Source organism: Ostrea edulis, chromosome 6, assembly GCF_947568905.1.
Source record: "Ostrea edulis chromosome 6, xbOstEdul1.1, whole genome shotgun sequence".
Classification (NCBI taxonomy): domain Eukaryota; kingdom Metazoa; phylum Mollusca; class Bivalvia; order Ostreida; family Ostreidae; genus Ostrea; species Ostrea edulis.
The window spans coordinates 41105158-41121501 of record NC_079169.1 but is presented as its reverse complement, the minus strand read 5'-3'; the positions used below and the strand labels follow the sequence as shown (position 1 = coordinate 41121501).

Genomic DNA, 16344 nt, shown 5'->3' with positions numbered 1-16344 from the left:
GAGGGTGCAATGTCCACATATGTAATATTATTGAAGCAGCAATTGATATTTTCCAAGTGTAAAATTTGTAATGCATTAATATTTTACATGTTTTGTTGTAAATCTAATATCATTACACTCTGTTCTCCCTGACAACCATTTTTTTTAGGTATAGAAAAGGTAAACAAATGAAGAATAAACTAATTTACCATGATAACTATTGTTTTGTACTTTTTTGGAAATACGGAAATATTTCACTCTCCAAGTCAAAGGGGAAAAGAATTCAAGGAATTATCCACTTTTATAAAAGAATGACATCATATAAAGTCTCTTTGAAAGAAAAAAATTGTTTGTATCATCTGCCCTTAACCGATAAATTCAAAATGGTAAAAAAGTAACCGTAAGCATATCGTATATTCTTATTTAAAGAAACTCATGAACTCGTTCATCTATTTAGTCGTACTACTGTTTTTCTATTTGAGGATCATGGCTAAAAACTGTAACAATAATAATCATATCATTCATTTTTAACAAACTGGGTGTTTGAATTACAAATTACACGTCAGTCTTGTATTTCTGGCATTCAAAATTGAAACACGAATAACTCTAGAAGCAACTAATGAACAAAGCAATATGGCGGCGCCCATATGGATTACAAAATATTCAGTGAACGTATGTAGAGATTATCTCTATTCCTTTGCTGATTTTCTAAATTTTTCTTTTACATACGTGTTACCTTTAGAGCCTTGCTTCGCGGACGGGCCTTCGGCCCGTCCGAGCTTCGCTCGGTATAATAATAATTTTGAGATGAATATCGGAAGTTGGGAGGTCAACTATTAAAGTAAACTAACAGAAATTGTCTTTGGTGGCTTCGGTAATAATTGATAATCGGGTTCTGCTTGAAGTGTCACGGACAGGTGTCAGGTATGGTGTGTAGACTACATAGTGCATGTATACCGGAAACGTGTCAAGAAATGGACTACTTTGAGGATGCTGCTCTGTACTCTTCTGTAATATCAAATCCCCCTGTTATGTATAAATCTTAAGTGAAATACAGCTTTTTATCAAACAAGCCTTCCTAATTTACAGATCTGGTGTACTGAATTTATTTTGAAACTGTGTCGTATAGGTTTATTGTAATATGTCTTACGACGTGGCCGTGTTTGAGGGCGAAGCAAAAAATATTGGCATTAGTATCTAGATCCATAACAGGACAAAAACTATCCCGAAATATTAGCACCTAACGTGTGAGGACAGAGCTCAATCAAAGTATTATAACTTTAGACATTTTTGATTCGCCTATTCATTGAACGCGGGAAACGCTGTGCAACTGATGTAAACAGTGCATTGTGACGTCATATTTAGCGTCGGTGTTTAGCAAATAAACAAACATAGGAAACGTTGTACAATTCACGTTTTAAATCGAGGAGTGATTATATATGAATAAGAAAATAATATTTACATGCTTTTATGGATTTTATGTAACATCTCAGAATAACGTGAACTTGGGTACACGAGATTCAAAATGGAGAAATACATGTCCACGCGATAGTATTCGAATCGACGCCATTGGGACCAAAATTTTCAAGTTCCATAGGTATTGTTTAATTTTTCATTAGTTTTCTATATTTTCCTTTTAAACATGTATATACGTGTTACCTATAGGGAGAGCTCCGCTCTCACGGCCCTTCGGGCCGTGAGAGGGCTTCGCCCTCTAATATTGACGTGTAAAAGTGCGTGACGTATAGACCCAATGCGATGGGTGTTTAGCTAATTAATAATACGGAATAAGATACGTTTTAACTGAATATTTAAACACTTTTTAATAAGTACACGTCCATAGAATTGTAAACTTCCATATCAGCAAACCATTAAGAAAGCATATTTGATAATTTTGGTAAAGTTCCATATGAAAGTTAAATTTCGAAGCGAGAGAAAGAAAAAGCTGCTATTTTTGTGGTATATCTATGTTACACAGTGCCTCATCTTTTAACGATACCTGCTGTTTCCTTCATTGAAATATATGTCCATACATACTCGTATGAAGATATAACTACAATGTATGAGGTTTGGTGATGTTCAATTCTAAAAATACGAAAGGTACTGACTTAAAGATTGTCATTTCATATTACATGTATTTCCCCCAAATCTCTACTCTTGGGATTCTCCATTCATCTCCAATTTCTCCTGATTTTGTTTTGCTTTCGGACTATTCGAAATTCGTAACATCATGATCGACTCTTATTCCATATGGCTACAGTTGGAAACGTAGGAAAATTATGAATTCCATTAAAAGGATTTTATAACTTCTTTATGGAGGAGTGACCATTATGGGTTTTTATTCATTTATTTTTCTTGATAACACATGAAGTAGTTCAGAAAATAATGAAGGAAATAAGAAAAGCGATATTCAGTTAATGGTTTGTTCATTTCACATTGTCTATAAACGGGTACGCGAGTGTATGAGCTAGTAACGTTACTTTGTTGTGTTCTCTCGCGTAAATCTAAAAAAAAAACCCACACCAAACATTGAAGTGTGAGGTGTTATGTCGTAAAATAACGCAATGGTTAATTAAAATTGTAATTTTCTATACATGTGAATGAGCTAGTGCATCCATGTTGTGTTCGCTAACGTAAATAATATGTTTTACGGCGTGACCGTGTTTGAGGGCGAAGCAAAAAAGTTTTGGCATTATTATCTATATCCAAAACAGGACAAAAACAACCCGAAGTTAGCACGCGCACGGAGCTGTATCAAAGCATCCTAATTTTTGGACATTTGATCCACCTATGAATTGAACGCGGGAAATATAACGCAATTGATGTAAACAGTATATTGTGACGTCGTATTCAGCGTCGTTATTTAGCAAATTTACAAACAAAGCGGAATATATATGTATTATCATCATTTTATTTGATTCAAAGACAAATGCAACAGATATCTAACATTATTAATTATGAATGACTGAATGCTGACAAAAAAGGACGTACAAACTTCACGTGCAGATATCCTGGATCTTTCATAATGCCGATGATAAATCACAATAAATGTGAAGTGCAGAAAATAATCATTGTGTCATTTGCGACTTTAGTGTATTCAAAACAAAATTCACTTCTTCTTAAAAACTTTTCCAATTTAGGCACTGTAATTTATATCCGGAAACTTAATACGCTTTGTTTTTACACTTACGCACGCCCATGTCGGGGAGCAGTTCATGTAACAACTTTTTATAAAATCGTAAATTAATAAATGTCTGATGAGAAATGAAAAACAAATTGAAACGTAATAACAACCATTAAGACTTAGACTTAAGCAAATTCTAAAAACTTTTATTCATAACTTTTATGTACGTTATCAATATGAAATTATTCCATCGAAGCAATCAAAAATAACGTCTCATTTCCCCATGTGCACATTCTAACACAACCACAAATCCTGCAGCCGATAATCAAAGAGCCGAATAAGACCGATCGAGTGAAAACAAACTATCGAAACGTACAATTTATACGAAGTCAAAGCGTTCAGGCCACGCCCACCTCATTAATAAAACGTGCAAACCGTTCACAAAGCGTGCAGCTATTTTTAGCAAACCATACCGTGCAAGAAGCGAACCGTACCGTTCAAGAAGCGTACCGTACCGTGCAAGAAACGAACCGTACCGTTCAAGAAACGAACCGTACCGTTCAGAAAACGAACCGTACCGTTCATAAAGCGTACCGAACCGTACCGTGCAACTGGTGTAGTAGCACGTTTCAGGGTCTGTAAATAATTTATAAAATAAACACAAACACGTAGTTTCAATCTCTACCCAGAGTTATCGTTCCCGCTACGCGCTTCACTAATACCTCTGTCAACGTCTAAAAAGTTATATCAAAATGTACAACAACTAACTTGGCATATCGAACTGTAATGATAATATCTGATCAAATCAAACACTTCTCTAAATTTTTTAAAATCAGAAGATGGTAAATATGAGACACCTGAGCGAATTAGAGGGTTTATATAAATATTCATTCATTCAATAATACTAGTATAATCATGGAATTCGTTGTTTTTGTGAACCTACTGTAAGATTTAAAGCATAAAACTTAAACTTATCAAATTATTATCCATGATACTATAGGTATAGGTAAGTTTTGCCAAGAATCTTGTCATTTAGACGTTGAAAGAGGTGTTGTAGCGCAGCGTAATACGCCCTCTGGTGAGAGATTGACGTAGTTTAGGATATGAAGCGTTCTGAAAGTGCAGTTTACTTATTTCGAAAACACTGATATACATAAACGGCATAATCATGTTATTTGATTCGCAGATCTTTAATATACAGTTTATTCCATATTTATCGGGAATGTCGAGCTCGATCTTAATAACATCGAATATTACTACATTCCTCCCCGTTTTATTAAGAAGGAGTGTGGATTATAAAACCAACCCATATTGTTGATTACGTATGTGCTAATTAAAACTACTTGTAAAACACCTTATTTAAATTTGCTTAACTGTAAACAATCAGACAATCCGATTGTAAATAGCACCTCCTACAGATCTTTGTAAAGTTAAGAGATACACATAAAGTAAAAAAAAACACTGTAATAAAATTACATAAAACTAAGCATTTTGCTTGATTTTTAATCGAAAGTCCATTGCCACACACCCCCATCATCAATACCAATTACCACCAATGTAAAAAACTTGCATCCTTTCCCCTGAAAACATAGCTTTTAAAAATTTCTTGTGGAGTGGGGGATTTTCAATGTGTGACCTAGTATCAATATCAGGTATAAAATTCTCTACCATGTTAAAACTGTATTAGGAATATGGTAACTATATATTAACTTGAAAGATAAAATGTGTAAATATCTACATACAATACATTAAAACTATGCATACAACCTATATGTTCTAGTGATACCTACATTTAACTCTACAGCCTACATGCATATATTGCATTAAACATATATAATACTGCTATCATGTGTCAGACATCCTAAAATGAAGATTATCCTAAAATATTTGTTTTTTACTATTATTATTTTTAATTGAGTGTTGAACCTTTCTATGTACACAGTCACATACAGAACTGAGGTTGAAAACGACACTCTTTGAAATAAATATATTACATGTTAAATCCAAATTAACACATGACTATGCACATATTCTGCCAAAATCTGGCAACTGTACATACAAAATAATATGTGCCAATGTATCCCGCCTAAAAATTATATAATGTATTTGCTAGATTACTATTTCCTAAATGTAATCAAACAGGTACTGTGGGGTTTTGCTACTTTGAACCTAGTGTGTGGTTGTGGCCTTGGTGTGTTAGAATCAGCTGAAGAGTGGCCTACTTCTTCAGCTGTTGAGATTATATTAACTGATTTATGTAAAGTAAAAGTGGATCAGCTTTATGTCCTTCATGAGATGGCATGATACTTTCATCCTTGGATGTGAAATGTCTGATTTTCAAATTTTCAATGCCTAAATTTTCATACCTCAACCTAGCACCAAAAGTCACAACATACGGATGTATATTTAATTGCTGTTATAAAATTTAGAAATTCATTTCAAAATTAAGGACTTTCTCCCTCACGCAAAGCTCTTATCCTTAGACGAATTTGACTCTACTTTTTTGGCACTCTGTTTTCCCCTAAAATAGCTCTAAAAGTTTATTGTTATTTCGCAGGTGTGTTTACTACTTTTTCAACGAGAAGAATGAGTCAGACCTAGGCACACAGCAGCACAAAGCTAGGTCTCGTACAGTGATCAGCGTTCATAGCCCGATCATCGATACGAGGGGGTTCGAGTTGGTTTACGGGCCTTTACAACCGCGCCAGGGACCATTTTTGGAAGACATTCCCCTAGGGGGTTTCGAGTCTCTACGACCGCGCCAGGGACCCCTCAAAAGGCGGTCTGACCCACCCTTCTCGTCCCCCCCCCCCCAAATCATTTCATACACAACATATCAAAATCAATCTATATACATCTCATTCTATAAATATCACAAAGGAGCTTTATATACATGTACATATACGTATAAATACACGTATTAACACTTCGGGAAAGTTACGTCCCTTGTCCGCCATCTCCCGGATAAAAATCGTATTTCCCTACGTTGGCCTTTGTAATTTTCCTAACTGTAGCTTTGACATCTGTTATTTTTCCATCAATTGCAGTCAACTACAATAATGCCCCAGATTGGGGCAACCCATTAACTTGTATGAAAACTTGGTAATTGGCTAAAATTCAAAGTAATAACATCTTACATTTGGTAAGGTAAAGAAGGAAAACTTGATTTTTCACCGATTGACCTTTGGCTGACCCCGCAAAGGGACGTAAGTGTTGATACGTGTATTAAAATACCGGCATGCTATATACACATGATTTTTTTTCCTTCAATATATCAAAAGCAGTCTATATATTTTTAAGGTTTTAAAGTAATATCCAGAGGTTCCGTGGAAATACCGTCGTCCAAAACTTTAAAAAAAAGAGAGGAAAATCCACTTTTTCCCTGGGTGTAGGCATATCTATGGTGTAGGTAAACATGGTGTTGTCCAGCGCGCGAATCCTGCGATTGAAACCGCGTCCTGCCTTTTGATTGGTCAAAACTTCATCATAAATTTTCCACGGATTGGTTAACTGATTTTTATTAATTCCTTTGAAGCTAAATTTTAATTCATCTCCATTCGCGACTACACAGGTTTTTGAACAAAGTCCGATCATTCCATCCCCTTCGTATTCCGTTTTAAATAACCCCGGGACGCGCCTATCAATTTTTAGCTCTTCTGAGCCGAAGGCTCAAAGAGCTAATCATATGGCCATATGTTTGGCTGCGGTATGCGTCAACTTTTTGGAAAAAGGGCTATATCTCAAGAACCCCTTGGCCAATTTTTGTCAAATTTATCACAGGGTATCCTTGGCCCAAGGGCTTTCATTTTTATTAAAACTAGGGTTGTGACCCTTTAACAAGGGGAGATAATTAGGAAATGCAAACAAAAGTAGTGGTTGCTAAAAAATCTTCTTTTCGAGAACCACTGGGCAAATTATTACTAAACTTATGCAGAAGGATGAGGATAGGTTGTAGATAAAAAAAATGTTCAAGGCATCATCCTGGGGCAAAGGATGTGGTCTCTAGGTCACTTCAAAGTTGACCTTAAATTTTGTTTTGTTAAAACTTTGATATTTTGCTTAGTATAAGGTCTAGGATCATCAAATTTTGTCAGTTGATGCATCTTAGGACCTAATATCATGTTGTCTCAAAAGTAGGTCATGGTGACCTACTTTTTGAATTTCGCATGTAATTATTATTAAATGGATTTTGATGCATATCTTGGACACTTTTGAGCCTATGATCATCTAAAATTGTCAGTTGATGGATCATGGGACCTTGAAGTGCGTCATGTGAAAAGTATGTCACCATGACCTACTTTCTGAATTTTATGGCTAATCATATATGAATACATTTTAGGTTGTTATTTCAGATACTGAGAGGCTTAGAATCATCAAACCTTGTAAGTCGATGCGTCTAGAGGCCTCAAAACATATTTATAAAAAAGTAGGTCACATTGACCTACTTTTTGAATTTTGCAGACATTCAAATTTCACATTTTCAATTTTAGATGCATATTTTGGACACTATGAAAGCTAGGATCATCAAATTTTGTCAATTGATGCATCTTGAGTCTTCATAGTTTGTTGACCAAAATGTTGGTCAGCATGACCTACTTTTGGAATTTGACGGCAATATTTTAATATTTCGTATACTATTTGACTTACAATTATCAAACTTTGTCAGTTGATGCATGTTGAGTCTTCAGAGTGTGTTGACTAAAATGTAGGTCCCCGTGACCTATTTTTGGATTTTGACGGCTATATTTGCATATTTCAGATGCTATTTAACTTACACTCATCAAACTTTGTCAGTTGATGGGTCTTGAGTCTTCAGAGTGTGTCGACCAAAAAGTAGGTCACTGTGACCTACTTTTGGAATTTGACGTTTATATCTGAATATTTCAGATACTATTTGACTTCGATTATCAAACTTTGTCAGTTGATGCATCTTGAGTCTTTGGATTTTGATTGCCTAATCTAATAGTGTACTGTATGATATCCCCTTCATACACTATCATGTGATATATCTTTAAAACCTTGTTAATTGATGAATCTTGGTTAGTGAGAATTTTTGCCTGTTCTACAATGTATCAGAAGAGTGATTCTAGGCCCATGGACCTCTTGTTTTGTGTTTTTCGCAACATTCCCGGGACAGGAAAAGGGAACAGGCATCGTCGCGACAGAAATTTTGCAGGTGGTAGTCGTAGCTTTCGCGCATATTTGGTTTGATGATGTCGCGCATGTTTTCCCAGCTAATACACAAATAATTGGAATCCGTGTCCATTTCCAATAGCATATAGTCCGCGCGATCAACATGGACGTCTAAAAAATCGTAATTAAATTCCAACATTTTCATCTTGGCGTATTGTAAAATAAAATAACCTAACTGTATCGGAAGGTCCATCCTGATCTTAGACTTGGCCATTTCTAATTCATAAAAATCTTCCCCTAAACACTTTGCTTTTCTAAATTCATTTTGGTTAACCGCGAGGCAGGTTTTGCGCTCCCCCTGAACGTACACAATATTGCGATGTTTTGTTTTGTCCCTGATTAACGATCCATAGCCCGAATTTCCAATTAATTACATCATATTGCCAATAATTTCCATTTCCGGTCGCGCATCGCCCGCTCTCCGCGCTTACAAAGAAAACAGGCCTTAAGAACGGACAGTATCTGTCCTTTCTTAGATATCATCAATTCATTTGATGCGCGCAAGAATTCAATTAAAGATCTCTTCAAATAAATAATGATATCTTCAATTCTGAATTATTGCGCGCATTAATTGAATTGATGATAACATTAATTCTTCAGCTGAATTGATGCGCGCTTTAATTGAAATAATGATCTCACCAAATGAATTAATGATATCAACAATTGAATTGATGCGCGCTACAATTCAATTGAAGAGAGCAATTGATGAGAGCAATAATTGATTTAATGCGCGCATTAATTCAATTATTGCTCTCCTCAATTGAATTAATGATATCTTTAATTCATTTGAATGGAGTAATTATTCTTTTAGAGAGAGCATTGTAAATGATTAAAGATATCTTCAATTGAATTAAAGAGATCATCAAATCATATTTAAATACCGAGCTCTAAATTAATTATTGCGAGCAATATTTCTCAGAAATTGATGCTGTCATGAAGAGAGCATTTAATTGAATTAATGCTCGCATCAAATCTATTATTCCTCTCAATAATTCAATTGAACGCAGTCCTGTTCTCACGGCACGAAGGGTTTCTGCCATGCTCACAAATGGCGTCTTGCCCCAAATATTGCAATATTACAAATTGCCCCGAAACAACTCCAGAACGACGTACTTTGTTTAAAGTACATCCGGGCTTTATTGCAAAAAATTGTCAGCCATCTTCTAGAAAGTAAACAGAGGGCATACTTAAACCATATTTCTTTTGTCCAAGGACAGATTAAAAATATGACATAAAACTATATGCTTTAGAGAATGTGAAATACTGGACTTGAAAAAAAATTTCTCTGAAGCTGTAAAGAACTTTAGTAATTGATGGTGAAGTGTTGATTTTTGTTAGAAAATGTGAACTATGTTTTGGATTCACGTGTTTACATCTGTTTTCTTTATCCTCCAGCATTTAACTGGTAAGTATTGAAGTACGTGCTTCTTTTGTGCATTGAAATAATTTTTAAGATTCAAAAGGTATGGTTAAAATGGTCTCCATAGAATATCGCATTCATTTCAGGCAGACTTAGCTGCAAGAATAATAATGCAATGTTGACGGTGCTACCTATACCGTTTGAGCGAACGCAGCTACATGCGTGTACATATTTTGTAATGTTCATGCTTTTATCAGGTTCAATTCAAACAATATCTATTTGCCAAAAACTCCATCTCAGTACAGGAATGAAATAAGGCAGAAAAATCAACCCATTTTAGTTTATTTCCCACGTGTTTAAATCATTAAAACATACGAATGTGGTTGAAATATTTTTAGTTTACATTTTATTTCTGCTGCCTTCCAGGATTGGCATAAAAGTGGTCAATACGAGTATTGACCGGACTGGTGGTCAATACTGGTCAATATGGTTAAAACCGGTCAATACTGGTTAATACTGGTCGATTGAAAATTATTTGGTCATTATAGTCTGTGTTATTTATTTTAAATGTTTAAGTGACCATTATGGTAAATACTGTAATTCATAACATGCACTAACAGTTTATAATATACTTATAAGTCATAATATTAGATAAATAATGTACATATCAGGGCTCACACTGGACCAAAATTTTGTGTCGCAATCTGGCGCGCGTGCATCGACCCATACACGTTTACTGTAGATCTATATTTCATGTATATTATTCAAGGGCATTTACAACATATCATATCTCTGATTATTCTTACACAATGTATACAACATAGCTTTGTTTAGCTTTTATCACAAATCACTATAATTATTAGGATATTGTGAAAATCGATTGTATTTCAGCAGATTGCTTTTTAGTCAGTCTGATGACATTGCAGCACAATCATGGTTCTATTTCTAAATATTGTTTTTGGCTAAGTTGACTCAATTCTATTTCATACCAGAAAAAAATAGGAGTATTTCATAGCATATAAACTGGCTATATTAAATAAAGACAAGAAATGAGTTTCTAAATGTTTATTAATCATTTTAGTAGTGTAAATGACATATATTACTCATTAAATTTGCAGTCTAGAAAAAGTCACTGATGACAAAGTTACTGAAAATTAATTACTGTAATACATAACACATGATCATAGTTTCACATCACATTTTCACTGAAGAATCCTGTTTTCATCTTGAAATCCAGAACGACGAAGTGGTCCTTCGGTGAATCTCATCATGTAGAGGAGAAGGGACTTCATGAAGTCTGAAACAAATTTTAAATGGCTTAAGATGATGTGAAGTCAAAAGATGACAGGATAGCAATTTCAGAAGAACCTACTGTTTTGCGTTTCCTCATGGCCATTTTCTAAATAGATCAAACTAAAGACCTAAAGAATAATGCAATTTCCCAACATTCCTCTATTTATATACTATACTAACGTCAAATGGATTAGAAAATATAGCTGAACATTCTAGTTTACCTTTCTAGATGAAATCGCTTTTGTACTGTGATGAACCGACAAATTAAATTTTATATATCTTTATTAACACGGAAGTATCTTCCATTGACTAGCTTGTGTGCACAATCACATGCTTTTTATTCCATCCAGTACAAAACAGGTAGCTCCCCAGTAATGACTCGGGTATCTCTATATTTACGATGTGTACTGTAGGCAACTGGCACACGCAAAGTTCATTTCATTCACACCTACCTGCACATAGAGGATCGATCCTTTGTTTTGTGTAAACTGCTAAATAAACAAGACGCCCCTAAGTCTTTTTGTTCCCATGCGACAGGGTATCCACATTCTGTACAGGTAAAACAGTCCTGAGGCTGTTTGGATGCCAACAGCTGAAATTCAAAATGGCGCGCGAATACTAAAATACGAAATGTCCGTGTCGCATTTCCGGAATTTCTGTCGCATTTTTTCCTGAAAAATCGCAAAATGCGACAAATGCGATGGGCAGCGCGAGCCCTCCATATGACTCTGTTGAATTCAGTGCTCCCACTAGACCAGAATTCCCTTTCGCCACTTTTTCGGGGAGCGGCGCGGCACAAATAATCACATGCTTTACAATTATTTCCATCATATTATATATTATTTTATTCATTACACTTACTTTAGCATTTTGAATCAGTTACATTACTTAATCATATCCAGCTACCATACCTAAACACTTCTTTCTGAAATAATAAGAAGTTGATTTGTTTGATAAATTCTATTATGGAAATCAAAATTCAGATAATAAATCATATAAATATAAACTTCATGATGCTACACCCCTCAGTGAAAACTGTGTACATTGCCCGAAATGCAGATGTCACAAAACATCAAGCCCAATTTAGAGTTGTATCTCAACCATTCCCTATTAAATTTCTGTTTTTGTATGGAAGATTTTGCAATTTGGACAAAATCAGATGTTTGAGCAGGTGGGGTTGACTGTAAAGCCAAACATAGTTATTTTTTTAATTTCAGTTGCGCTCGCCCCAACGGTCACACCGTAATCATATTAAGTATTGTTTCATCAATCTTCATTTTTTAAAGTGTTAAAGGTCAAGTACGGTGATTTTCCTAAAACTTGACTTTTACACAGAAAAATGTCTGTCGTACACTTATGGATTAATTTCCATGGCAATTTTGATAAAAATCACTTGGCATGAAGTACACGGCGCTATCAAACTTTTACCTGAGTGATCGATAAATGTGTTGTGACGTGAGTTATCGATCGTAGCTTATGACGTCATCTGAGACAACTTTCGATTGCATTGATAGGGTTTTATAGTGTTTACATACAAAAGTCCTGTATTTATGGTACAATGCGCTGCTTTGAACTGCAATGTGAAATCGGGACAGGGATTAAGTATGTTTTTTTCCCCAAAAGACCCTAAATTTCGAAGAATTTGGACACTGAAACTGAAAAGAGACACTGAGATTTGTGACAAGCCACGAGGATCAGTGAGTGACACTTTAATTAACGAGGATCAGGTTTCCATCAACCTCGACGCATCATCCTGTTTGACTATAAACAAAATGCAAAGTGATGATTAACTGGACATCCTACAAAACAAGTGGAGGGATGTATTTTAATTATATAAAAAGTTCAACCCAATTTAAGGGGGGATGCAATCCACCCCTCTCTACTTCCACTGAATGCTTTAATGCGACATTGTATTCAATGGGTTTGCGATTGCACATAAAAATTAATGTCACCCATTACCTAGTTCAAATTGATTTTATTTCTTTTATTAAATGAAATATCTTTCGAATATTGTCGTACTCATACTATATTTATAAGGGACTCATCATTTCATTTCTTCACTATATATATTTTGAAAAAATAAAATATAGTAAAAATGGAAATGAATTCAATTTAAAAAACCCATTTTGATACAACCTTATTTATTAGGTCAGTCCAATTTCCAAAGCTTTTTCTTCAAGTTCATTATGAAAACAAGTACAAGTTTTTCCTTTTCCTAATATGGTTTTAAGTACTACAGACTGTACATTAATTAATATATCATGAATCATTAAGGCAAAATTTCACACCTCAAAATGCTACAATTCGTTAACTTTGTGCCATAATATTTCAATTTCGCATTTGACGTGTGTTGTGAAGAAATTACTAATAGGCCTAATTTACATTTTATGATATTGTATCTACATGTAGATGTTTTTCTTTTTTAAAAGGGGGGGGGAGGGGGTTACAAATAACGTTGTGCACAATAAGGTTTTTTTTTCTTTTGTCTTTTGTTGTTCTTTTTTCAAAAAGGCATTTTTCTATTAAATATATATCTAGGTAAACACATTATAATCTGAATCTAATCAATCTCATACCAGTAAATTCCATTTAAAAAATACAAACGTGAGAGTCAATCTAGTTAAATACGCTCACAATCGCTACAATAGAGTATACGGCGAGTATCTATGAAGTCTGATTTTGATTAGCCTAGATTGTGTAAAATACAAAGGTTATCTTTTGATAGAACATTTTTTCCAATAGCATTCCCACTTTTCTATGGACTGGCTCGGTAAATAATTTCTAACTGAGATTCCTATGAGATATTTGTCGAACATAGACTATTGGATGGTTTCGAAATGGGTGCAGCTGGTACAAATATAAAAGGTTGAATCCCTAAACTCAAGTGTATCTACGGTACTTCACCGTCACTATCCACGGTGTTGCTAAAACTGGCAATTTCTCACAGAAATTAAAACGATGATATACAGGCGTAAACAACTACAATTGTCTCAGATGACGTCATAAGAAAGGGCGATAATTCCTTCATTCATTTCTATAAACAACGATTTTGGAATAGGTATTTTGCGCATTTACCTGGATTTTAAAAAAATAATAAACACATCAATAAACTTTTCAAAACGGGTTTTAATGAATTATAAACTTTATTTTCAAATCTATTTTTATTATGCTTGACCTTTAAATAAACATTTGGGGGTGTGGGTTGGTGATGTTTTCATAACAATAACACACACACTGGTCATCTCTGGTCCCTGCCTATGCTTATTAACACCTGTCAGCTCTGCTTCCTGTGCTCAGGTAATGCCCAGCTACCTTTTATTCTTAATCTGTCCAGGTACATGTATTAACAGGTCTGTCTCCAATTGTCAAGCTATACTATAGAACTGTGAACCTCTGGTAGGTACTAAAGATATTTTGGTCAGTTTCAGCGAACCAAATATATTAAACTTATGAAATTACATTTGATTATCTAATGAAAAATATTAATCAACAATTGATCCATATAATGAAAAGACTTAATTCATCTTTATCTTCAAGAAATGTACAAAAATAGGAAATTGGACAGTTTAAATCACAATTGACCAGTATTGACCACTTGGGGAATATATATTGACCGGGACGGTTAAAACCACTGGTTAAAACCGGGGGCAGTTTTAACCGCCCAACCCTGGCCTTCACTGTGACTTGTTTAACCTTTGACGCATGGCTTGTTCATACATGCCAACTTTCCCGATTTGTGCGGGATTTTCCCGATTTGAAGCAGTTGAAAAAGCAAATCCTGATATCCCGATCGGGATTGCAAAAATACCCCGAAATCCCGATTTTCTAAAAATATCTCCCATTTTATGACAACAAACCCCCATTTCCAACCGGAATTTGAAATCCCGCGTCATTTCTGAACTGGCCAATCAGAAATCGGGACAATAGTCAGCCATTGCTGTTTACCTGTGTCGCATGGTATCGGAGTGATGTAATTTACTTGGTCTGCCCGTGTCGGGGTGTTTATTGGACAGTGCGAAGCATGTTTTGATAGTAATTAATCGGGAAGACGGATTTCAAATTGACATATCCTTTACACAAACGTGAATGACAATGATAATAGTGTCACCACCAAACAATCGGACATTCCCGATTTTTGCCTTTCGCTGACAGCATCCAAAATATGCAATATTAAAGGTACGTAAAATATATGTTTTTCCAACTATGATAATATAGGCTACCCGAATCTATCTGTCTATAGCGATGTATTACATAGTCTATATAGTGTAATATTCAATAGACTTTGTGCTGCGTAATTTGCACAAGTCTGTACTGAATTTTATATTAGCAAGTAACCTTTAATATTTTACAAGTAAAAACGTATATTTTGATGTGTTTTTTTCCTGGTAATTATTTCAGATGTCATGGGTGCAAAGGTTTTGTTCGCAAACTTCATAGCAGGGCAGATCACTCCTTTTCTGGTTGCAATGCAGATTGTTCCACCAGACTCTGCAAGCCCATGAAATTGTTTACAGACAAGCAAGATCACCTTTGTAGTCGTACCTAAATGCATGTGCTTTAATTTAAATTTTGATATATAGACCAGCCAATGTATATATGGTGTAAAAGGATGCAACTTTAAGTATTATTTGATAATATGTATGTGATTTGTTGGAGAGGATTTTTTGCTGAATAGATGATTTTAATAAAATACTTATCTATATCTTTCAAAGTTTTTTTTTTTATATAGTTTTGTTAAAGTTAATGGTCAAACACACTTGATGTATGATACATGTATAATGATTAGATTGATATTTTATTTGAAAAGACAAATATTTATTTTCATGGTAAAATGTCATGAATTTTGAGCGTTGAAAAAAGGTCGTTGCGCGCAAAATCCCCCATGGGGATTTTCAAAAGTTGGCATGTATGCTTGTTCTGAGTTGTATGCTCTCGACTGTCTTCTACTTTCCTTATTTCTACTCTAAATCTTTCCCAGTCACTAATTGTGTAATAAAAATGCCCAAGTCTTGTTGCAAACTTTTCAAGATTGTAAAACTGTGTGAACAGCACTGCCTTTGAACATAAAACGCATTTCAATATAATAATAATTTTAAATACATCGGTGAATTCACCACTATTGCACATACATGCGCAGACCCCCCCCCCCCCCCCCCCCCCCTCTCTCTCTCTCTCTCTCCCCATTCCGTACAAGAATGACCTTATTTTTAAAAAATGAAATCCATATAACAATCCCCTGTAACAATGATATGTTTCAAAAGAGAAAGAAAATCATGTTAGAACAATATTTATAATATTGTCAGAGCTGTCAATAAAACTGTTGGTCCTGTTGGCAAGGCCGGTAAAAAATTCCCTGGACCGATAAGTTGATTAATCACAAAAATGCAAAAATAGG

The 16344-nt window shown here is 34.8% G+C and overlaps 1 protein-coding gene and 1 long non-coding RNA gene across 2 annotated transcripts in view; both read left to right on the top strand.

The window, feature by feature from the left end:
* The first annotated feature begins 9407 nt into the window (after positions 1-9407).
* LOC130046770 (activin receptor type-2B-like) overlaps positions 9408-16344 on the top strand; it is a 183071-nt gene continuing 176134 nt past the window's right edge. The window contains exon 1 of the mRNA XM_056139594.1: positions 9408-9701. Coding sequence (XP_055995569.1) covers positions 9647-9701 — 55 coding nt within the window. The 5' untranslated portion in view covers positions 9408-9646. The remainder of the gene's footprint in view (positions 9702-16344) is intronic.
* On the top strand, positions 11847-15653 carry LOC130046781 (uncharacterized). The gene is made up of 2 exons (XR_008795785.1): positions 11847-15125; positions 15348-15653. It is a non-coding gene; the product is annotated as an uncharacterized LOC130046781 (long non-coding RNA).